General features: G+C 38.1%; 1 protein-coding gene across 1 annotated transcript in view; it reads right to left on the reverse strand.

Annotated features, from left to right (window-relative positions):
- The window catches only part of CC2D2A (coiled-coil and C2 domain containing 2A), a 139,702-nt gene that overhangs the window by 102,009 nt on the left and 11,904 nt on the right, over positions 1-25,789 (reverse strand). The window contains exons 5-9 of the mRNA XM_043969640.1: positions 24,952-25,075; positions 11,350-11,438; positions 10,910-11,011; positions 4,955-5,059; positions 4,093-4,269 (exon numbers count right to left, since the gene is read on the reverse strand). Coding sequence (XP_043825575.1) covers positions 4,093-4,269; positions 4,955-5,059; positions 10,910-11,011; positions 11,350-11,438; positions 24,952-25,075 — 597 coding nt within the window. The remainder of the gene's footprint in view (positions 1-4,092; positions 4,270-4,954; positions 5,060-10,909; positions 11,012-11,349; positions 11,439-24,951; positions 25,076-25,789) is intronic.

Genomic DNA, 25,789 nt, shown 5'->3' on the forward strand with positions numbered 1-25,789 from the left:
AAAAAGGAGTAAAGAAGAAGAGAAGAAAAAGAAGAAGTGAAGAAGAAAAGAAGAGAAGAAGAAAAAGAAAAAGAAAAAGAAGAAGAGAAGTCAGAGAGGAGAGAAGAGAGAGAGGGGGAGGGAGGGAGGGAGGGGCAGACTACAAAGATTAGAAATCTTTGACATGAAGAACAAAGGGTGAGAGCCATGCAATCAAAACCTACAAAGTTCTAATAGGGATTCATTCACCAAATCCTAGAATTAAAAAATAAGACACTTGAAAGCTTGAAGCTTGAAAGGGATTTTAGGACAAAGCAAAGGAAGTAAAACTTTATATACTGGGCAATAAACTTAAGAATCTTGTGGCCCTAAGAGGTGGTGTTGGCCAATATGATAAAAAGGTCAATGCGGGATTAACTATCTTTACTGATGATGTTCCACAATAGAACACTGAGGGAAATGAGGGATCTTTGGAGCACAAAGGGAGGAGTGCATTATAATCTTCTGAGGTTTGTTCATGGAAGATAACCATACATTCTGATAAACATTCCTTAGTCACACTGTAATTTTCTGAGTGTAGTGTTGGCATGACCTAATAGAGAAATTAAAGTTTTGTGTTTTTATGCTTAAACCATAGTAGTGAAAATTGACAGGAACAAACTGGAAGCAAAAAGTTAATATTAAAATGTCTACCATAATTAGCAACCTTACTATAATGTGTTTACTATAGAAGAGAACTCAGTCTTAAGTCTCAGGTTTCATAAATGGGGATTTAATTCAATTACTGCAGTTCCAAGAAGACTTCATTACATTAAGATAGTTCCTCAGGGTGGCATAGTCCCCAAAGATAGCATTGTAGTATAGCTCCTGTGAATTACTGTTCTTTAAATTTGGAAGTAAAGCATTGACTAATTATCTTTAGGTAAAATAGTCATTTTAAGTACAGTTTTCTGATATGTAACTAATCTTAAAATGTTCAAGGCATAGGAAACTGGAACTATGATATAACTCTGAGTAACACATACTTTTGAATTGTAAGAAAAATGAAAAACTAAATTTTGAAATATGGCATTTAAACTGTAAATATTAGCATTCCCAGGGCATGGAAAGGGTTTCATTAATTTACACTGGAAAAAGTTGATTGGTGATATCATAGACATCCATTTCTTTATAGAATACATGAATTTAGGCCAATTTGGTTGTAAACTAAATGTCAATCAAATGTATCCTAGTTTTTCATTCCCTTTGTATGCAAAACTGAAAGCATGTCAGAATAAATTCTCCCTAAACTGAGTAAAAAAATATTCATTGTAGGTTGGTCATTACAGCACTTTGCCTATTGGAAATTGAATTCTTGTCTAGTTGTTCACTGTTCCTTCACAGTGTATTTAGGATTTTGTGGATCTTCTCTTTATCACTAGGGCCTTACATTCACCTCCCCAGGTTAAAGATACTTCTTTCATAATTGGGTACCCTTTTAGTCTAGGTACATTTCTGTGACCTTTTTTTCTGCCTGCTTCTGCCTAGGTAGTTTCAATGTCCAATGGAACTGGGATACACACACATGTGTGTGTTTATGTGTGTATCTTTGAACATGTGTGTATCTTTGGCAGTAGGTACCACAATCTAACACACATTCCAATTTAAAATTTCCTTAACTTCAAAGTTTTAATTTATTTTAAATATGTTCCCTATTTCCTATATAATATCAGCTAGGTAATTTATTTTTTTTCCCTTAAAAATGAGGGATAAATGTAGGAGATTGCTTCTTTTATAATTTCAGTGTTATCTGTGGCCCTGAGCCCTCCTATGACACTTTCAGGTTTGGTCTATGCTTCACTCCCAAGTTGTTGTGACCATTTTTTGCTCAAAGTACTTTTAAAACTATGTTCAAGACAGGTGGTGATTTGGTCGAGTGAAGGAGATTTGTAATTCAGTGTGTATCTAAGTTCAAGTCAGAAGTATTGGAGGGGGGTTTCATATTAGGCCAGGGGGTTGGACTAGATGACTGCTATTGTTCTGTCCAATTATGAGATTTAAAGAATTATAATGTATCTTATCCAGAGGCTTCTGGACTTATCATAATTATAGACTTGGATTTTTCACTAGTCATGAACCAGACAATGCCCCATCTTGGCATAGCATTGACCTTGGTTTCTTGAAGTCTAAATTAACTAATGTGTGAGCTCCGGCAGGTCCGATGGTAGGTAAGAGATTGTTTATTTTCTGAGAGGACCAGACTAGGTAAACAGAGAGATATTAATCACCAAAAGGTTGACCACTAGGTGAATATACTATTTTTTTTTTTTTGGTGAGGCAATTGGGGTCAAGTGACTTGCCCAGGGTCACACAGCTAGTAAATGTCAAGGGTCTGAGGTCGGATTTGAACTCATGTCCTCCTGAATCCAGGGCCGGTGCTTTATCCACTGCACCACCTAGCCGCCACAGGTGAATATACTTTTGACAAAAGTAACTTAAGATTGGTTAAGGTATTGAAAATTTATGACCTGAATCAGTGGAATACCCTTATTAAAGAAATTACAATCCTAGAAATAAAAATAACTGAAAAAATGAAGCCAAGATAGTGTTTAGACACTCTAAAATTGGGTCTGTATCTTTCTTAAATTTGGAGATTTGAGTAATGAGTCTGGTCTAAAAAAATTCTTGAGTTGCTTATAGTAGTACGAAGAGCACACAAAGTCTGTAGTTTTAAGCTTTAGTAACTAAAAACTTTTGAGATGTCTAGCATAATGTATCTCCTTAGAATAGAAACTCTTTGAAGGCAGAGGTTATCTCACTTTTGCCTTTGAACCTGTCATAGTACCTGGTACTCTACTAGTTATTTAGTAAGTATCTATCAAAATGAATTCAGTTTGGGCAAAGAACCCTAGGCAAAAGACAACAGATTCCCCTTAAAGAATTCATCTGTGGCCCAAGACTCTTTTTATGCCAAGGTCTTTTATTGCCCTAGATGAAGAATTCTTACAAATTTGTAGAGGGCATTTTTTCAAAGGTAGACTTTGCCTAGAAGCAGTGTGGTGTAATAGAAAGAACAGTGGATTTAGAACCAGGAGGCCTTAGTTCAAATGTTGCTTCTGACATAGTAGCTATACAATCCTGGGTGAATCACTCCACTGCTAGGAAATAGTTTTCCTCATATGTAAAATGGAAGGTAATATATATCCTACCTATCACACAGGGTTGTTGTTAGAAAAAATATTTTGTAAACCCTAAAGAATTATGTAAATGAGTTACTGTGATCTGAAGGTCAGTGGGATAGTATGCCATTGATATTGTATCATTCTAAGAATAATGCATACATGCATGCAGGTATGAATGTTTGCTTCAATCTATGATTTTATTGGTGTGGAGAGCCCCTGCAATACTGAAAAGCTCTCCATTTGTGCAGATCAGCAGCTTTTCTGTTACTCAGCCCTGCCTGGGGCTCTGAGAAGTTAGTGACTTTTCTATGGTTAGACCACTAGAAGAAGACACAGGTAGGTTCTGACCTTAATTCTTCATGACACCTATGCTGGTCTGTTAGCCAAAAGATGTTCTATTTCATGCATATAGTCAGAGGGCTGAGGCTCTTTGCTTATTATCACATTTGAGCAAAAAAATCTATTGTACTCCAAGCAAAACTACAAAGGCTATTTTCTTGGCTTTAAAGGCAGAAACATTCCTTGTTGGATAAGTGATAATCACTGAACTGAGTTTTAATTCAGGGGCATTTTAAAAGAGCCTTCAAGACTGTATTCCTAAATGATTTTTTTTAAAAGATCAAATTTATTCTGTATATTTACTAATGAAAATTGGTAAAGTAATGGCAAGAATCTCAGTCAGTTAAGCGCTCATTATGTGTCAGGCACTGGGCTAAGTGCTGGTAAAGCTAATGTATGATCATTGCTTTATACATTTAAAGCACTATAAAACATCAGTTAGTATTATTAATATCAAATGAATATGGTATCACATTTTTATGTGCTGGCCTTCACAAGCAGAAATGACCTACAATCAAGAACTAACAGATACTCTCCTAGCAGTCAGGAGATATTTGTTCTGAACCATTACACTCCTTTGCCTAGGATGCTGTCATTATTGTGATTTTTGTACCATTTTTCCTACTTGTTCTTCATGAGCTGGTTGCTCTTCCTCTTCCTCCCCTTCTTCCACCTCCTGATTAGATTCCTCTCTTTTTTTGTCTTTTGTTTCATCCTTTTCTGGTTCAGGATCAAAATTGAAAGTAAAGAAGTTGTAGGCTTCTTCTGCAGTTGGGAATCCAGGGGGAACCTACACAGGGAGGCAATAGTATTTTTAGATGATTTAAATTTAAATAACCTCAGTATAAACAACTGACTAAAAGCAATTTTTCTGTAAGCAATAGCAATAACATTCCAGTCACCACACAAGATTGGTATCTCAAAAAGTTAGTGGACTATAGACAATGAACTTTAATGAATGGGATTTATTGCCTCGAGGTGTTTCTTTATAGGTCAAATTTTGATTAGTTCACTTTTCATGAACCATAAAAAGCTTTTTCTAAATCACACAAATATTTTATTTGTAGCCATGAGACCTGATCATTTTAGCAGTGATTTTCAAAATGCCAAGGTAAATTTTCATAGGTAAATGCTAGAGTAATTCTATTTAATTAATAGTAAGATATAACTTCTTACACATTCAATTTTGTAAAGGCCAACTGCATTCTTGGTTGTTTGGGTTATTTTTTGGTTTCTAGTATATACAGGCAAGATACTAACTTTTTATTAACCTTTAGGAATCCAATGTATTTTTACAGTACAGCCTATTCTTCCATAAAATATTTCTTTTCCCTTGAGCCTCATGTGAGGAAGAGAACAATGCATAGGGATGAATGGAATGTCAAATTTGGAAACTGGTTAATCATTTCATTGTCCTCCTATCCTCTCCTAAAGAAGAAAAAAATAACATCAAAGGAAAACACACCAATTCTGACCTGTGCTTTGAATTTGGTCTTCCTTCCAAAATCTTGAAACTTGACTCTTGTAGATCTCTGGGAACTTCCTCTGGTGGCCTCCCTTAATACACTTTTGCCTGGCTGCTTAAAAAAAAAAAAAGAAAAATGAAAAAAAAATAAGCCCTTTAAATGAATACCTGTATACTAAAGATTTTTTCCAACATTTCATCTGAAGTGAGGTGACTAACTTTTTAAAGGCTATGTCAGCTAATCTGTCAGATCCTGTAAATGTGGAGGAAAAAAAGTATAAACTTTTGCCTACGAATTGTAGTCTCTCATCAGAGTACAGCTGAGCTAAATTTCAATTGTCTTATCACCTTAAGTCTGGACCCTGAAATGATAAATCATTTTAGCTACTGCTATGCATGAAGATTAGCTGGTAAGGCAATGTGGGTGTGGGGATGGAGGTTACAATATGGAAGAGTGGTGAAATCCCCACACAGATTCTTGTTGTTCTGAAAAGAAATCTTAAGCTGGGGATACTGAAAATGTACTAGGGAAGGAGAGATGAACCCTTGAAAAGGGTTATTGGTTATTGTAATTCCATAAGGAATGGATGCAGTAATAAAATACACAAATGAAAAGGAAGGTTAAGTGATGAAATATGGCCTTTCCTAATTCTGATCCTCAGTGACCTCTCTGCAGCATTTGAAACTCTTCTCTTACTCCTTTCTCTGGATCATCTCTTCTTCCTAGGTTTCTCCTAGGTCTTTCCTCCTACTCCTCCTATCTCTCTAAGAAGGCTTCAGTCTATGTCTCTCTATCTCTCTGTCTCTGTCTGTCTCTGTCCCTGTCTCTGTCTCTGTCTGTCTGTCTGTCTCTCTCTCTCTCTCTCTCTTTGCGGGGCAATGAAGGTTAAGTGACTTGCCCAGGTTCACACAGCTAGTAAGTGTCAAGTGTCTGAGGTCAAATTTGAACTTGAGTCCTCCTGAATCCAGGGCCCATGCTTTATCCACTGCGCCACCTAGCTGTCCCTGCCTCAGTTTCTTTTGTCTGTTTTTCATCTATGTTCTGCCTATTAATCATGGATATCCCCCTAAATGGTCTGTCTTGGGCTTTCTTCTCATTCTGTTTTATCTCACTCAGATCTCATCTACTGCCATAAGTTCAATGATCATCTAGCTTGTGTCTCTACTGAGGCTCATTAGCAACAGCTCTTTAGACCTCTCGAACTGGATTCTAGTAGACATCTCAAACTCAAGGTATCCAAAGCAGAATTCTTGTTATTCTCTCTCCCCCAATCCCTCTCCCATTTTGAATTTTCCTACTGATGTCATAAAGTTGTTATTCAATCATTTTTAGCTATGTCTGACTCTTCCTGACCCCATTTAGGGTTTTCTTGGCAAAGACACTGGAGTGTTTTGCCATTTCCTTCTCCAGCTCATTTTACAGATGAGGAAAATGAGGCAAACATGGTTAAGTGACTTGTCCAGGGGCACACAGCTAGTAAGTGTCTGAGGCTAGATTTGAACTCAGGAAGATGAGTCTTCCTGACTCCAGGCCCTGTACTCTACCCACTGCACCACCTGGCTGCCCCACATATATAATACTCCATTCTTACTGGCTATTTTCCAGGCCCTTGAATGTTCTCCTCTCATCACTGTCCCTTTGATTTTCTGGCTTCTTCCAAGTGTTCCCAGCTTCTGCACAAGGCCTTTCTTGGTCTCTTGCCTGCCCCCGCCTTCCCCAACCTTCTCCTAAATGCTAAAGCCTTCCCCCCTGAGATTATCTCCCATCTACTCAGCATAGAATATCTTGCATGTAACTTATTGATTATTGACTCACCTAATAGAATGTGAATTCCTTTAGGGCAGGGACTATTGTTTTGTTTTGTTTTTTGCCTTTATATCCCCAGTCTTAGTCTAGTATCTAGTACACAATAATGATTAATCAGTATTTTCTGTTTTGTTTTGTTTTGTTTTGTTTTGTTTGTTTTGGCAGGGCAATGAGGGTTAAGTGACTTGCCCAGGGTCACACAGCTAGTAAGTGTCAAGTGTCTTGAGTTCAGATTTGAACTCAGGGCCTCCTGAATCCAGGGCTGGTGCTTTATCCACTTCGCCACCTAGCTGCCCCAATCAATATTTCTGACTGAATGTTTTTCAAGCACTACTCAGTACTCTTAGCTGAATATGATGTGTTCAGAAGACTCTTATATGGAAAGAGTCAGGGATGTGCAGAAAGGGAATGTAGAGGCATGGTAGAATATAAAAAATCCACTGGATTTGTAGTAAAAGGATTTGAATCTTGCCTTTGCTGCTATCTGTGGGAGCCTGATGAGCATAGCTATTCTCCTTTCTAGACTTTAGCCCCCTCTTCTGGGGAGACAGAGCAAGTGATTTGTAGAGTCCCTTCCAACTCTTAAGTCTTAACAATTCTGTGGATAGCCCATACATTAAATAACATTTATTAAATGCCTACCATGTGCCAGGGGGCAGCTAGATGTCTCAATGGAGAGAACCCTGGGCCTGGAGTTGGGAAGACCTGAGTTAGTATTTGGCCCCAGACACTTATTAGCTACCCAGGGCAAGTCACTTAACCTCTTTTTGCTTTCATCCACAAGAGAAGGAAATAGCAAACCATTCTAGTACCTTTGCTATGAAAACTCCATGGAAAATATTGGCTTGCTAATGGTCCACAGGAGTCAAAAAGAGTCAGACACGACTGAATATCACATGCCAGACACTGGTTACAAAGACAAAAATGAAAAAAAATCTTTTCTTTCAAGAATTTTATATTTTGTCAGGGTAGACAATATCTACATATATAAACATAAATAAAGAAATATATATATATATATATATACATGTGTATAATAAGCACAAGAATAAATAGATGGTGTTTTAGCAAGAAAGGGAGCAAACAGTTGAGATAAGGAAAGGCTTCATGTAGAAGCTGGTGCTTACAGCAGGTATATGAGGTTTTTTTTTTTGGGGGGAGGGTGAGGCAATAGGGGTTAAGTGACTTGCCCAGGGTCACACAGCTAGTAAGTGTTAAGTGTCTGAGGCTGGATTTGAACTCAGGTACTCCTGAATCCAGGGCTGGTGCTCTATCCACTGTACCACCTAGCTGCCCCTGCACCACCTAGCTTCCCCAAAGGAGACCATTTTGATGAGAATTGTTTTATAAACATTGTAGTAGTGCAATTGAAAGCTCAGGGAATGGAATCATCACCAGAGGTCTAGTGAGTATAGTCTAATAATATGAATAATAATAGTAACTGGTATTTATATTAGCACTTTAAGATTTGCAAAGTATTTTTCATCTATTTTCTCCCTAGAACCGTACAACCTTCCTGGAAGTAGAAGAACAAAATAATAAGGTTGGAAAATAGGGTAGAGTCTGGTTGTAAAGGTCTTTCCTAAAACCCTTTAGAATGTTAGGAGTCTTACTTTTCTATTTTTATCCCCAGAGTCCTTGCACTATATGAGTGCTATTCATTAAGGTCTGCAAAATTATTTACATATATGATCTCATTTGATCCTCAGAAGGGTCCTGTAAAAGTAGTGCTAAATCCAGTATCAACATCTTATGATTTAAAATGGGATCAAGCACACAGGAAGTTTTAAAGAGATGCTCTCAGGTCATTCTCTCTTACACCCAAATGACCTCCTAAAACCTACCTCTCCTTTTCAGTCCCCTGCTGTTCAGGGCTAGCCGAAGATCCCCAGGCACAAGAAGCAACACAAGTGATATTTTATTGCTTATGCTTGTCATTTCCGCACGAGAGGAAGTACTCACCTCCCCCACTACAGAATTAACATAATAAACATAATCTTATGATTGAATATAAGATATGAACATCAGCAATCATGTATCAAATATTAATCTGACTGGACACAATACAATAATCATGCTTTAGTTATAATCATAGATCATTTGCACAAGAATTGCTTACATTTATATGTTCTCATCGTTCAGAACAGCATACCATTTGGTTAAAAATATGCTTACTACTCCAGCTCCTATGTGGGTACTCCCCCCTCCCAATTTATCTTTCATCCATATAGCAAGCATTGCTATTAGCTCCATTGCTATTAGCTACCACTGTCCCCTCATTGGCCCAGAAATTTTGCTTTCAACTCATATGGAAGCTAAATGTTTTTAGTTATGATTATATTTCTTACTTTGACACTTCAAAGTTAGTGGTATCATCTCTGATGACACTCCTTTTTATGATGCCCAGCATTCTTTAGTGAACAGCTTAATGAGTTACTGTGGCTCCAGATTTTCAACACCTAGTGGTCCAGATTCTTGTATAATGATTGATTATTTATTATTTTATTATATTTTTGGGAGGGGCAAATGAGAGTTAAGTGAATTGCCCAGGGACAACAAGTGTCAAGTGTCTGAGGCTGGATTTGAACTCAGGTCCTACCTGAATCCAAGGGCAGTGCTTTACCCACTACACACCTAGCTGACCCCATATCCTAGATTTATTTCCTGATGTATAATACGCTTCTATATCAAGCCTTCCTAATTCTATAACTGGTCTGATGATGTCACTCCATTGCTCACAAATCTTCAATGCTCTCTCCATTGCCTTGGGAATACTACCTCTTGCTATTTAAATTCTTTTACAATCTGGCTCCAATCTAATTTCTAGCTTATTTCTAACCAATTCTCCTTACATGCTTTATGGTCCAGTCAACCAGGACATGTCTTAGGGTTTTATTTACTCCACTCTCTACCCCTGAAATGCTCATGCCCAATAGCCCAGCCAATTGAAATCCTACTCATCCTTGAATCATATCTCTCTGAAGTTTTCACCAAGGCAGCTGGCTAGCAGTAACCCTTCCCTTTTAGTTACTATCATGGCACACTATCCATTTTCCTCTTGTGCACTTGGCATAATATATTTTGTATTCATATCTATCTATCTATCTATCTATCTATCTATCTATCTATCTATCTATCTATCTATCTATCTATCCTATACTAGTGACTCCCTGTGTTTCTGGAGGCAGTGCCCACAACAACTAAATTATAGGTCTTTGAAATTTTGAAGCAAGTGTCTCAGCCTTATCTTCCCCTACTAGATTGTGAGGAGCTTGAGGCATACTTGGTACTGTAACTTACCCATTTTTATTTCTTTCCATGCCTTTCAAAGTATTCTTTGATAACAGGTACTTAATGAAGATTTCTTGAATTGATTGTAATAGAATTAGAGCAAAAATGGGGGTCATTGACTTTATAGCCCTGTGTAGGATTATGTTTTAATGATATCTTATCTTTGACCTGGTGCACGCTGCATGCTCTCTAGGCTCCAGCCAAACTGGCCCATTGACTGACAGTCCATCTCCTGATACCAGGCTTTGTACACATTATTGTCCATGCCAGAAATGTTCTCCCTCACCATCTCTGCTTCTCCCACCTCCTAGCTTTCTTTAAGTGCCACTTCTTCAAGAGACCTTTTGCGATTCTGGAAGCTGTAAGCATTGGTGTCCAAAATCATCTTTTATTTATTTTGTATGCATCCCATACTAAGGTATCTGTGAAAATACTTTGTCTCTCCAATATGATGTAGGCTCCTTGAGGGAGCACCCTGTCTTACTTTTCCATTTTTGTTTCCTGGTATCAAGTACATAGTAGGCACTTAACAAGTGCTGACTGATTGATATCTTTCTCTGGGCATCAGTTTCTGCATCTGTAAAATGGAGTTGGCCTATATGATTTTAAGCTGTTTCCTATTCTAAATCTTAGAGCATTTCAATAGGGTTTCAAAAATACATTATTTTAAAAAGAAACCAGAGCCTGTTGGCTTCCTATTGGCTCATATTTAGGTTTATCTGAATGGAGAACCACAAAATTAAATTTGAAAAATCATTAGACATCTTTTCATATCACAGTTACAGGGACTTTTAATGAAACGATAATATTATATTTCTTTGTCTATTCATGACAACAAAGGATTTTAAAGCCTGCTACATTTCTTACCTCTTCATCAAATCCAGTCACTTCTTCTTCTTCTCTGTGATTTACAAAGTGCCTGGGTCTTGGGCTAGGGATTTCCTGCAGCAAAGCATTTTCTGCTTTGGACTAAAAAAAAAAGTCAAAAAGGAAATCATTAGCTGTGTCATGTCAGTAATACAGAAAGTGATTCTGTCACTCAGGTCTCAGTTGATATTAATCAGTAAAAAATAGTCAGGGTTTTCACTCTTAAGAGGAAAATGAGAATCAAATTAATTGTTTAGAAAATTAGATAAAATTCTTCTTGTGGGTAATAATCATCCATGCCAACCTAAAATACCACATTAACATTTGCAACACAAAGGATAAATCCAATATATTCAAATGAATGCAGCATTAAGCAAATGAGCTAGAGAAGAGCTATGGAATTGCAATCAGCATTGAGCAAATTATTAATGTATCCTCACCCTTGCAGCCTTTAATTTTTTCCTCATTCTTTCCCTCATGGAAAATTCTGCGAAGCCTGTTCTTGAAGTGGAAGGAATAGGAGGTAAATCTATAACAAAAATGTAAGAATAACTTTTAGAACTTGAATTTTGAGGTAGTCACGTTAACAAGCATTTAATAAATGCCTACTGCATTCCAGTCACTGTTCTGGAGATATAGAAATACAGTGATCTTAAATTATTAGGTGAAAATTGAAATTCCTTTTTCAAATTAATAATAATAATTAACACTTATATTTTGCTTTTCAATTTGAAAAGTAATTTTATGTAATATTATATCACTTGATCCTTATAACAACCCAGTGAAAGAAGGCAGGAAAATTATCATTGTTTCCATTTTGCAAATCCTCAATATAATAATAACTAACATTTGCATAGTACCTTAAGGTTTGCCAAGCCTTTATCTCAATTGATCCTCTAAGGAATGAATGAGTGAACAAATGAATGAGATTTTATTGTTCATTTTCGCAGAGGACCAATGACATCACAGGTTGACATCACACCACCCTCTGCTTCTCCCCCAACACACACACACACACACACACACACACACACACACACACACAGAGTCTTCTGTCTTGGTAATCTGTCCTACTCCCTTTGTTTCTTAGTTCTTTGGCCTAGCACTACCTGTCCAGCACGACTTTCCCTCGCACTAGCAGATTAGAGCTTTGTAGAACTGTTCTACACGGTTGCAGCCCTTAGCAGGTTTTTGCACCTGAAGAGTTATGGCCAAGCTGGCAGCTGTGGCTCAACTAAACTTCTGCAACCTGGAACTGGACTCTCCATGGCACTAGAAAGGAGAGTAGACCAGGGTTTAAGAGTAGATTTTTTCGGGGGTAAACTTGTGTTGTGCATTTGAGTCTGCAAGTGCAGCCTCAATTCTGGTAGCATGAGAGGTGGGGGAGAAGTCCTGAGTGAGTTCAGGGTCAATAGGCATCCATCCATGGTTTTTTAACCTTCTTTTGGATTCTAGGTATCCTAGACAATGGAGTCATCTGAAGTTGCTTTATCTTTGGTACATAATTTCTGTTTTGGAGAGGTTTGAGAGAAAGTGGGGATCAGAGCAAGTGTCCTCCATTTTGTTGCCTGTGTGACCCAGAAGCCTACAAAACCCACTTTTTAAGTCTAATTCATAAAGGAAGCATGCCTTCTACCCCTACCCCCATGGATATATACAGGTATTGGGAAGCTGGATTCCAAATAAAAATGAGCAGTAGAATCAAAAAAACATGGAACAGGAATTAGGTTGTCTTGACTCTAACATAGTTTCCTCTTTTGTAATAGGAAGGTGTTAGAGTCCATATCTCTGTACAGTCTGTATCTATGAAATGTGATGGCTATTTATTGTCTAAGACATATTATCCACATAACCCCCATGTTATACAAAATGTAATAATCTCCTAACCTTTACCTTTTGTTTTTGGATGGGACCTGTGATTTCACTGATTTAGTAATAATAAATAACACTCATATACAGTTTACTATGTCATTGGATCCTCACAACAGCCCTGTGAGGTACATGCTATTATTATACCATTTTACAGATGAGGGGACTGAGGTGAATAGACGTTAAGTGACAATCCTCTATGTCACCTATAGCTGCATTCATGGAACTCCCAGAGAAGAAACTCTCTCCAATGGGGGCTGGCCCCCTTTGTATATAACTTATAGCCTAATAGAGAGTTACCTGGGACACTGAGAGGTTAACTGACAATCCCCTATACCACCTAGCTGCATTCATGGAACTCCCAGAGAAGAAACTCTCTTCAATGGGGGATGCCCCCCTTTTTAAATAACTTATAGTCTATTAGAGAGTTATCTGGGACACCAAGAGGTTAAGTGACTTGCCCAGAGTCACAAGCCAGTATGTGTCAGAGGCAGGAGTTGAACACAAATCTTCCTGACTTTGAGACTCTCTCTGGACCATCAGTCTTCAGAACTGTTAGTCACAAAATGATGTGATCTTTGTTTTGGTAGTGCTTAACCAAATGGTGTTTCTTTAACAGCTGCAAACACTATAACATCTAATATAATTTAAAAAAATTATTGTCAATTACGCCACTACATTGCTAGTCAGATGTGTGATCCAAACACTACTCTGTTTTTCCTGCCCTTGGGAAAAAATCTATTTGCCAAAATTTTAGTAAGGGAATGATTTCACATTTATATAAAGTATCATATTCACCAAATATAGTTGACAGGGCCAAAAAGACATGAAATGAATGCACAGCATTACTAATACCAAAGTATGTGAGGTAAAAAGAACATTCAATTTTTTGCATTAATATATTTCCATTCAAAGACATGCATAAACTTATAGGTAATGACAGGCTTTTAGGAGAGTCAATTAAAAGGAATAGATACATACTGTCCTTCAAATATAAATCTAATGTAGATTTCCATGTAAAAAGTGGTGTAACTTATTAAGTAAGAGATTAGAAATTTAAAGCTATGAAGTTCTCTTCTTGAGCAGTTCTAGCTATCAAGCAAGCAAGCAATCACTTGACAAGTATTTATTAAGCACCTACTATGTGCTTAATAAAGAATCATAACAGATGATAGAGGGCTGACCTTGAAGTTAGGAAGACTTGGGTTCAAGTCCTGTCTCTGACACATACCAGCCGTGTGACTATGGGCAAGTCCCTTAACCTTTCTGTGACTCCAGTCAACACTCTAAGGTATAATAAGTTATAGAGAAGTAGCCAGTCTTCATTTGCGGAAAGAAGTATTCTGATGGGGGGCAGCTAGTGGTGAAGTGGATAAAGCACTGGCCCAGGATTCAGGAGGACCTGAGTTCAAATCTGGCCTCAGACACTTGACACTAGTTGTGTGACCCTGGGCAAGTGACTTAACCCTCATTTCCCCTCAAAAAACAAAACGAAACAAAAGAAATATGCTGATGGAATGAAATGCCTAACTAGATCTGAGAGAATTTTGTTGTTGTTGAATAGCTTCAGTCATGTCTGACTCTCTGTAACCCAATTTAGGGTTTTCTTGGCAAAGATACTGAAGTGGTTTACCATTTCCTTCTCCAGCTCATATGAGGAAACTGAGGTAAACAGGTTAAGTGACTTGCCCATAGTCACAAAGTTAGTAAGTGTGTGAGGTGACACTTGAATTCATGAAGATGAGTCTTCCTGATTCCAAGCCCATTGCTCTATCCACTGTGTACCTAGCTGCCCCATCTGAGAGAACAGCCTATACAATATAACTCTAGGATTCTGGAAAGTTTCTATGTTACCAGGGCATTAGAATAATTAATGGATTAGATAAAGGGGGGCAGAGACACACTTTCCAGAAGGCCATTGTTAAAATGTACTTTGATTCCTCTTTCTCATTAGTACAGATTAATTATCAAGCTAGTTGACAGTTTAGTAATCTGGAGAATTGGTCCTGAGACACAGAACAGATGAATTTAGTAATGAGAGAGAGAGAGAGAGAGAGAGAGAGAGAGAGAGAGAGAGAGAGAAAAGAACGGTAGAAAAGATCCCTAATTGAGGATGGGGCAGACTCAGATACCAGGGCATAGAGAAAGGGTCCAATATAATTTCCATGTCCATGACTTAGTGTAACCCCTGCCAGTATCAGAAGCAGGATTCATACTTAGGCTTCTATGTTCATTTTGCTCTAATTGAGCCACCCACATCAGAGTGTAAAGAGATTCCAACCTAGGAACAGAGGATGCCTACACTGTTCTTCCTAAGTCCTTGGACTCTGCCTACTTGGAACAGCTTGAGTTGATTTCCCTGGTCTTGATCTGATTTTTTGTTTGCTTATAACTGCAGTATCTTCCAGTTTTCTCCTTAGTAGCTGGACTCCTGGTCTTGGCTTTTCATGGCCAGTCAGCCCTGTTCTGGCAACATAGTGGCAACTGTGGAAAAGAGGCTCTAAAGAGAGAATAACTGAAAGGTGGATCAAGCCAAAGATAACCTTTACCTTGACAATCTTGCCTCAGGCTGGTCTTACTTTTCCTTTGGAACAGTTTCCTAAAATCCCCTTATACTCTTTCATTATAGGGAGACATATCTTATACCCAAGTTATTCTTTTTGTTGGTGCGAGTTAGAAACATTATGTGTGAATTACAAATTCCCCTCATGCCACTTTTTAAGTCTCCTATGCTAGTCCCTCCAAGACCTGAAAAGTTTTGAAAACTTCCCCTTGAAATAAATTTGCCATTTCCTCTAATTAATCTCAAATTCTATGGGATTCTAAAACATCTTTTTAACGAACACTGAACAGTTGGCCCTAAAATAGTCCTTTAATCATAGAAATATAGAACAGCTGTTAGTAATGAAGAACTCTGTGTTTATGAGAACCTACTTAACATTTGATAGCTACTCCCTGAAGAGTCAGAACAAGATGGAAACAGAGGGGCTAAAGGGGAAATGTGTACTTTTTAGGATATTTGTTTCACTTGGAACATGACTTTAAATAGATATCAAGTTTTAGTTTCTAAGGTTTGTTAATTTCTGCTGCTAGTAAATCAAGACTTGGTATCTCTGGTATAATTCATTCATTCATTCAACCAACTGATAAACTAATAAACATTTATTAAGTGCTTAAATTCTATGTCCCACAATATCCTAAGGGCTAGGGATGAATGTATGTATGTGTTTACATATGTGTGTATGTGTGTATATATGTATGTATCTGTGCATGAAAGAGGCAAAAATAGTCCCTTCCTCAAGGACTCTCCTCAAGGACATGGTCCAGTTGAATTAGGTACATGCATTTGAATTAGGTACAGACAAAACTCAATGAGGTAGCCAGGTGGCTTAGTGGATTGAACTCTGGGTCTGGAGTCAAGAAGACCCATCTTCCTGAGTTCAAATATGGCCTTAGACACTTATTAGCTGTGGGACGCTGGGCAAGTCACTGAACCTCTGTTTGCCTTAATCCCCTGGAGAAGGAAATGGCAAAACCATTCCAGTATCTTTGTCAAGAAAGCCCCATGAACAGTATTGGAGTGCTATGGTCTGTGGGGTCACGAAGAGTTGGGCATGACTGAACAATAATAGACAAGATCCATACAGATCATTGTTTCTATTATTAAATGCCTATTGCTAATGTTTTACACCTGTGCTTCTGCTTATTTATTCTTTCTTTTAGCTATTTCAGAACCTTAGAGGAAAAGGCTGCAGCAGCTAAAGGGAGTGAAATCAAGGGTCAAAGTATAGTCACAGTTTATATAGTAGGAGAGTCAATTAAAAGGAATAGATACATACTGTCCTTCAAATATAAATCTAATGTAGATTTCCATGTAAAAAGCGGTGTAACTTATTAAGTAAGAGATTAGAAATTTAAAGCTATGAAGTGCTCTTCTTGAGCAGTTCTAGCTATCAAGCAAGAAAGCAATCACTCTTTGGTGACTACAACTCATTTGGGTGATGACTAGACTAAATCAGTAGTGATTAAGGTAGGAGTTAGGAAGCTAACAGTCATTTGCTTTCAAGGGTTAATTTCTTTGGGACTAGAAATGCATCTAGCAACACTAATGAATTTTGTCTTATTTCTTCCAGGCAGTGAAGGTGTTAGGAATTTAAAAACATTTCATTGCAGCTGACTTATAGCCCTGATTATCCAGTATTGAAATGATATCTAAGTAGACATCAATATGTTAGCAGGGCATGGTATGCATGGCTGATGTGGGTAACATGGCAGGTCATTCAATCTCACATGCCAGCCTCTGGCCACAATGTTCCACATAACAACCAAGCATTTAGAATTGTTATCATTAGGACTATAAGGGCCAAGTATGAGGAGCTGAGACCATGAGATCTTGAGACAAAGTTGAGAGTATGGGGTAAGAGATAGGCCTGGAACTAGGCTGGATCTGTGGTAGGGCCTACAATCTGCAACCAGGTGAATTGTCCAGAATGGAGGCATACATAAGGTTATTAAGAGATCATAGGGTCACAAATCTACATCTGAAAGGTCATTTAGGTCAATACCTGCATTTTACAGGTGAGGAAACTAAGGCCCAAAGAATTTAAGTTACTTTAAAGCTTGTGAAAGTGAGAGTAAGGTCATCAGTTAGAACCAGATAGGTCGGCGTCAAGCATACAGAAATAGTGAGCAATGAGACAGAGATGAGGTAGATAGAAATCAAAGACAATTCAAGAAGGTAGAGCCAGAAAGGAAGTTGGAAGTGAATCATAGGAAAACATTCAGGAGCAAATAAGCAGAAGGATTTGGATGTGAGATATCAGCAGTAGAAAGGACCTGGATAATAGAAGCAATGCTTTGTTGTTACTGAGATGCTTCCTGTTGGAATGTAGGCAAATGGGAAGCCTGGCTATTTTGGAGGTGCTAAGGGGGAAAACTGAGCTGGAATGAGAGAAAGGCAGTTATTAAGAGAGATGTCTTGACACTTCTCTTTCTTTTATTATTCCAACTCTCAGTCATTCTCTAAGAACTAACTGTTTTCAGTTAAGTGGCAAGGGTTCTTAGGTATTTATTAGGTATTAGGTAAGGCTTGCAAATATATGATATAATTTGGGGGAAGCCAAAAAGGTCCCTTGTGCATATTATCTCTCTGATACAAGGCACAGTGCTTGAAATATCACTATTAGAGATTAAATCCATTTGTATAACTATTAATATCTTTCTTTATAAATCACAAGACATCAAAGAAACAAAGCTATCTATAATCATATAAAATGCTCTAGATCACTATTGATCAGAGAAATACAAATTAAAACAACTCTAAGGTATCACCTCATACCTATCAGAGTGGCAAATATAACAAAACCAGAAAATATTGGATGTTGGAGGAGATGTGGGAAAGCTGGGACATTAATCCACTGTTGGTGGAGTTGTGAAAAGATCCAACCATTCTGGAGAGCAATTTGGAACTATGCCCAAAGAGCTATAGCATACCCTTTGATCTAGCAATACTCCTGCTAAGTATAAACCTAGCAATCCCAAAGACATCCCCCAAAAGAGAAAAAGACCTATTTGTACAAAATATTTATAGCAGCTCTTTTTGTGGTGGCTAAGAATTGGAAATCAAAGGAATGCCCATCAATTGGGGAATGGCTAAACAAGCTGTGGTATATGATGGTGATGGAATATTATTATGCTATAAGAAATGACAAGCAGGATGATTTCAGAAAGGCCTGGAAAGACTTGTATGAACTGATGTATAGTGAAGTGAGCAGAACCAAGAGAACATTGTGTACAGAGACAGCAATAATGTTTGATGAACTATGAAAGTGTTAACTATTCTCAACAATCCAATGATCCAAGACAATCCCTAAGGACTATTGATGAAACATATCCACCTCCAAAGAAAGAACTGATATTGATGGAACACAGACTGAAGCTGGCTATTTTTCATTTTCTTTCATTCTTTTATTTTATTCAAGTTTACTTATACAAAATGACTAATATGGTAATGTTTTACAAAATCATACATGTATAACCTATATCTGATTGCTCACCACCTTAAGTTAGGGGAGGGAAGGAAGGAGGGATAAAAATTGGAACCTAAAACTATAAATAAAAATGTTGTAAAAATTTTTTAAAAATCACACATATGCCTAGGATAGGATAGCAATTAATTAATTAATTTACACAAATACTTCAAGCATCTGTTCTTTAATTAATCAGGGTAGGTCCCTCTACCAATAAAAATGGCAACCCCACTGTAAGTTATCATACTGTCTTTGCAAGTTTCTGTAGTCAATAGATTAACTATCTTGGAGTCAACCTTCAAGGGATGATTCTCTAGGCACTTGGCTAAGTTGGTTCTTTATAAAACAGGAACAGGAGTCAGAGTCAGATACATAGTGGAAACATATCACTGTTGGATTTGCCAGAGTTTGTGTTTTGCTGGCAAGACCTTAAAAAACTCAGGATCAAGCTCCATACCAAGATATGGCACCGAAGGATGTTAGCAGAGGAATTCACTGATGCTCTAGTATAACTGTTTTGTCAAATTACTTTTCTCTCTGACAATAATGCCCCAGGAAAATACAGGGCACTAGGTATTTGAGAGAAGGGATAGAGGAAATGGAATAAAAGGAGATAGAGTGCTGCAGTGGAAAGCATACCAGTTCTGAAGTCAGAGGAGCTAGATTCAAATTCTGCCTTGTCATTTACTACCTATGTGAATATAGGGATAGTTAAGTGATGCAATGGATAGTTCTGGGCCTGCTGTCAGAAAGATGAGTTCAAATCTGGTCTCAGTCACTTACCAGCTGTATTACCTTAGTCAAGACACTTAACCTCTGTTTGTCTAAAGTATAAAAAAGGGGATAGGAATAGCACCTACCTCTTAGGGTTGTTGTGCAGATCAAATGAGACAATATCTGTAAAGTGCTTAGCACAGTCCCTGGCACATAGTCATTGTTTTATATAGATGCTATCCCCTTCCTTTCCCCAATTGGGAAAGTTACTTAATTTCTCTAGTCTTAGAGTATAAAATGAGGGTCTTATACTAGATGATGTCTAAAGTCCTTTCAAAGTCTAAATCTGATCTGATGAACTTATGACACAGAGAGGAGAAGTAGGAGGTACCAAAGACAACCTTTGTCTAATATGACAAAAATCCATTTTAACTGCTTGCACTGACATGTAAAACCTACCACATGATCCATCTACATATTCTTCACCAGGCTGTTGTAGCAACATGATCATTGCTGATTACTGTGGTAACTGCAAGTGATTTTTTCTTTTCTTGAATACAGATAATTTTGAACATATCAAAAAGGACATATATTCAAAAGTATTTGTCATACCTCTTTCTGTGGTAGCAAAGAACTGGAAACCCCAAGCGGGTGCCCATAAATTGGGAGATAATCTGAACAAAATACGGTCTATGAATATAATGCAATCCTATTGTGCCATAAAAAATTATGAAATAGATGGTTTTAGAAAAACCTGAGAAGACTTCTATGAGTTGATGCAGGGTAAAACAAGGAGACACAGGAGAATAATTTGAACAATGACAATAATTGTAAAGACAAAGAACTCTGATCAAGGTAATGACCAACCATCATTCCAAGGAAGTTATGAAGCCTGCTACCTCACCTCCTGAGAGAGAAGTGATAGGGCTTAAGATGCAAAATGAGATGTATATTTTTAACATGTTAACAAAATGAGGTGTATATCTTTGGACATGGTCAATTTGGAATAATTTGGGGGGCATTGATTTGCTATAAGAATTTTAATATTTTTCTTTCCAATGGTGGGTTGGACTGGTGAGCCAATAAATGCTTATTAATTAAAAAAAATTAAATGGAAAAAAATTTAAATGAATCATTCCAGCAATGCTTCTTCTTCTTGAGGGGCAATGAGGGTTAAGTGACTTGCCTAGGTTCACACAGCTAGCAAGTGTCAAGTGTCTGAGGCCAGATTTGAACTCAGGTTCTCCTGAACCCAGAGCCAGTGCTTCGTCTACTGTACTACTTAGCTGCCCCTCCAGTAATGCTTCTTAAAGCATCAGATGTACTTTATGGTAGAGGATAAAAGCAGAAAATTAAAATGTAACTATCACAAAGCATTGTGAGAACACTGAAATGTTGGCCAGGTTACCTTTTCTTCATGTGTTAGAATGTATCTAAGATAGATTACATATGTCATGTGCAAGGTGAATATTTCTTTCTCCAATTGCATTTTCCTCATTGACTTTTTCACAGAATAAGAAAGAGATGGCCCTACATGTAACAATAATCTTATTTAATATTAGCACCACTTAGACAATACTGCCTCTATAGTTAAGAAGTAAATAAAATACATAGAAGAACATGACAGAATTAAAATTGCATGTTTATTAAGAACCTACTGAGGGGTAGCTAGGTGGTACAGTGGATAGAGCACTGACCCTGGACTCAGGAGGGCCTGAGTTCAAATCCAGCCTCAGACACTTGACACTTAGTAGCTGTGTGACCCTGGGCAAGTCACTTAACCCCAATTGCCTCACCAAAAAAAACAAAACCCAAACACACACACACAGACACACAGACACACAGACACACAGACCCTACTGTATACAAAGCAGTCTCCCAGGTACTAGATGCGTCTCAGAAATAAATAAATCACAGTTCCTGCCCTTGTGGGGTGCTGGTAGTTCTGGTGGAGTTTATTGGGGGTTTTATAATAAATATGCAAATAACTAGAAACTAAATAAAACAAGTTCAGAAGGATAGAAACTGAACCAGTGATTTTTTTGATAATAGCAACTCTCATGTGAAGAAAATCCCTCTACCAATGCAAATGAGATAACATATTAAAATACTCTATAAACCTTAAAGCACTATGTGCATTCTAACTACAATTATTAGATCACTGAGAGGTGAAATAACCTGCCTTGGAGTTAGGGTTAATTTTCAGATCCCTTAATTCCAGCCAGCATCAGTTGGAAGTGGGACTTGAACTCTTCCTGGCTTTAAGGCCAGCTTTCTACCTACTACCTCATGCCACCTTTTTGCATAAGAAAAAGGCAAAAGGCTATTTGAGGCTTGAGGAAGGAAATCTTTCCAATCAGGTTTGGGGGAGGAGAGATGGGAGAAATCAGGGGAACCTTCACAGAGGAGGAGGATTTTGAGCTGACCCTTGAAAGATGGGTAGGATTTAATAGACATGGATAGGGAAGTGAAAAACTTTAAGATACAGGGAGTAGCAAAAGGAAAGATGCAGAGGCAGGGGAAGCAAGACACATACAACAAATAACAAGGAATCCAGTTTAGGTGGAACATAGAAAATCGAGAGGGGAGAAGTTGGAAGCAAGGCTAGGCAGGTCAGGTGGCACCAGATTATGGAATACCATCAGTGGAATCCTAAGGCATCTGCATTGCATTCATTAGGCAGTTAGGAGCCCACTGGTAGTTTTCAGAAGAGTGACGTGATCAGACCTGTACAGAAGGCAGATTAATTTGGCAGGGATGTGAACTATGGCTCAGAGAAGGGCAGGAACTAGAAAGTGAGGAGAGTAGTGAATAGCTTATTACAACAGCTAATGAGGGATAATGAAGGCCTGCTGGTGGAAATGGGAATAGAAAAGAGAGCATAAATCTGAGAGTGATAGCAAAAATGACTGTGGTACAGTGGCAAGAGCCAGGGAGTCAGAGGGCTGGAATTAAAATCATGCTACTGGCCCTTACGATCTATGTGATGTTGGTTAAACTACTTAAACTCTCTGGGCCTCAGTTTCCCCTTCTGTAAAATGAAGTGGGTAGAGTAGATAGCTTCTGAGGTGGCTCCTAGCTCCAGATCTATCATCCCTATTAAGAAGGCACTTTGGGAGTGTACAGACTTGTTCCAATGTTGCTGTCACAGCTCAAAAACAGTTTTAGAAGTGCTTCAGAGCTCAAAATGTGTCCTCAAAAATGTTCTATTGTTGCTTTAAAAAATACTGTTACCCTTTCCAAACATTACCCTCCTAATCCAACACAACATTCCCTTGTAACAAAACACAGTTAAGCAACTCAAAACTGTTACACTGTGTCTGACAACTTGTGCCTCATTCTCTGATAGCCCCTCCCTTGGAATAAATTCTTCATCAAAACAGCAACCACGTCTGTCTGCATTAAACATATTCCTTACAGTAACCTCAATAGTGACACACATTAGTAATTCTTTGAAAGTGAATTCTATTTTTCAAAGGAGCCAAAAATAATTGTGAGCCAGTGGTCATGATTTCATCAAATCATACCATTTCTGGCCAAATATGGAGCACAACCATAGAGTAACAAGGCTCATATTCTTGCATGACTTATACATCAATTCTGAAAATAGAATTTCAAGTGTTATGCTAATGGAAGCATCTCTGGAATAAGTATATAACATTTCAAGGGGACTACACTTCAAAAGGGATGAAATGAATCTGGTTCCATGTATTCTTTAATCATGTTTAACTTCAAAAGTCAATAACTTATGACTCTAATGATGAGGTTGTAATAACACAAATCACACTTTTTTTCTGTGACTCTGTATGTGGTTCTCAAGATGTGCCATTGCCAGAAAATTCAACACGCTGCAGCCAACCTGGTGCTGAGTAGTTTTGATTGAAATTACACTCAGCCACAGTGGATAAAGCACTGGCCCTGGATTCAGGAGGATCTCAGTTCAAATCCAGCCTCAAACACTTGACACTAACTAGCTGTGTGACCCTGGGCAAGTCACTTAACCCTCATTGCCCCACAAAAAAAGAAATTACACTCAGCTGCAGTCAGAAGACACATAGTCCAGAGCTAGGTTCATACTCAAAGCCTTTCCAATTTGATAGGATCCGTCAGAGACTGCAGTCTACTGGCATAGATTTCCAGAAAGTAGGGTCACCTCCTGCCATGATGATGGATTAGATGAGAACTTTAGTGGACTTTTCACTTCCTCATTAAAAATAAATAGCAGGGGCTGCTAGATGACGCAGTGGATAAAGCACTGGCCCTGGATTCAGGAGTACCTGACTTCAAATCTGGCCTCAGACCCTTCACACTTACTAGCTGTGTGACTCTGGGCAAGTCACTTAACCCCAATTGCCTCACAAAAAAAAAGAATAAATAGCAGACACTGTGTGAAGTAGTGGATATAGAGGTGGCCCCAGAGCTAGGAAGACCCGAGTTCAAGTGTAGCCTCTGACAGATGCTAGCTCTATGACCATGGGTAAGTAATTTAACCTCTTGGTGCTCTAGGCAGCCAAGGCTCTAAATTGCAGACAAACCACCTCTCTGCACTGATAGAGGTAGTTTTCTTACCTAGAATTTCCTTATACTAATGATATCACAAATCTACTCCCTATCGCTCTACTTTCAGAATTGGGAGCATGTGCTAAGTGTTAGAAATACAACAAAATACAAGACAAACACAGTCCCTCTTATTAAGGAACTCATGGGGAAAGACAACGTGCAAAAACTAAATCCTCTGGAATTTAGTGTGTGCATTACCCATTTTTGTACCTAATCCCACACTGCCTTGTATGTGACTTAGATTGGCCCCAAGTTTAAAAAAATTCCTCATAAAACCTATCACAAGAAGCAACCATAAAACTCACCACATGAAGCAGCAATAGATAAAGAGCTAGCCTCAGAGTCAAGAAGATCTGTGTTCAAGACTTGCTTCTGACAGAAATTGGCTATGTGACCCTGGGCAAGTCATTTAATCTCCTTAGTGCACCAGACATTTAATAATGATAATAGCTAGTATTTACATAGCACTTCCATACCGTTAAAATGTTTTTACAAAAATTATCTCATTTTATCCCCACAACAACCCTGGGAGGTAGGTACCCCCCATTTTCCAAATGAGGAAACTGACAGAGATTAAATGATTTGCCCTAAGTTACACAGCTAGTAAGTCTCTCAGCCGAGATTAGAATTTATGTCTTTTTGACTTTAGGTCCCATATTCTACCCCCTGTACCTTACCTGTAAGATATCTAAGATTATAAATTGTAATGAAAATGCTAATCTGCATTTGTAGAAGTATCCTGATTGAGTTCTCTATATCAATAAACATTTTCTATATATTGGTCTGACCCTAAACAAATAAGCAAGCAAACATCACCACAGTTGTGAGCATGCAGTGATCACTTATTAAATGAACTTGAGACAAACTCACTCCGTGGCCCTTGTCGGATGGCCATGCTTAGGAGATTTGGTTCTGACTCCTCTTGATGCTGTTCCTGTTGAAAGCCAAGATTGGCTTCCCCTTCCAAATGTTCCTCAAGGCCAGAGTCCTGCAGCTGAATAAGCATCAAAGAAAAAGTTCATTGAAATACCCACAAAATGCCACTCTCCCCATATTTTAGGAGATGAATCTCCATTATTCCACTATGTGTGTGTGTTTAGTCATTTTCAGTTGTATCTGATTCTTTGTGACCCCGTTTGGGGTTTTCTTGGCAAAGGTATTGGAGTGGTTTGCCATTTCCTTCTCTAGCTCATTTTACAGATGAGGAAACTGAGTCAAACTGGGTTAAGTGACATGTCCAGAGTCACACAGATAGGAAATGCCTGAGGCTGGATTTGAACTCATGAAGATCAGTCTTCCTGATGCCAAGCCTAGCACTCTATCCACTGTGCCAGCTAGCTAACTTATTGTTCCACTATACTGGTAAAAAAGAAGAATTATATAAGATGGATTAGATAGGAAGTAGAATATAACATTCATAGATTTAGAGTTGGAATAGTCTTCAGGGAACATTATGACCAACCACTTCATTTTACAGATGAGGACAAGGAAGTCCAGAGACAACATGCCTTGCTCAATGTCACTTGGACGACAGTGATGGTATTAGGACCTGAATTTAGGACTTCCAAATCTGGTGGCCTTTCCTATTCTACTATGCTGCTACTTCTGAGCAGTTTGTCACTGCAAATTGGGCTTATGTTTCTAGATTCTTGAGGTTGTCTCCTATAATGTTGTCAACAAATTTCTAAACAAATGTTTTAATTTGTTT

This window comes from Dromiciops gliroides, chromosome 6 (assembly GCF_019393635.1).
Source record: "Dromiciops gliroides isolate mDroGli1 chromosome 6, mDroGli1.pri, whole genome shotgun sequence".
Taxonomy (NCBI): Eukaryota; Metazoa; Chordata; class Mammalia; order Microbiotheria; family Microbiotheriidae; genus Dromiciops; species Dromiciops gliroides.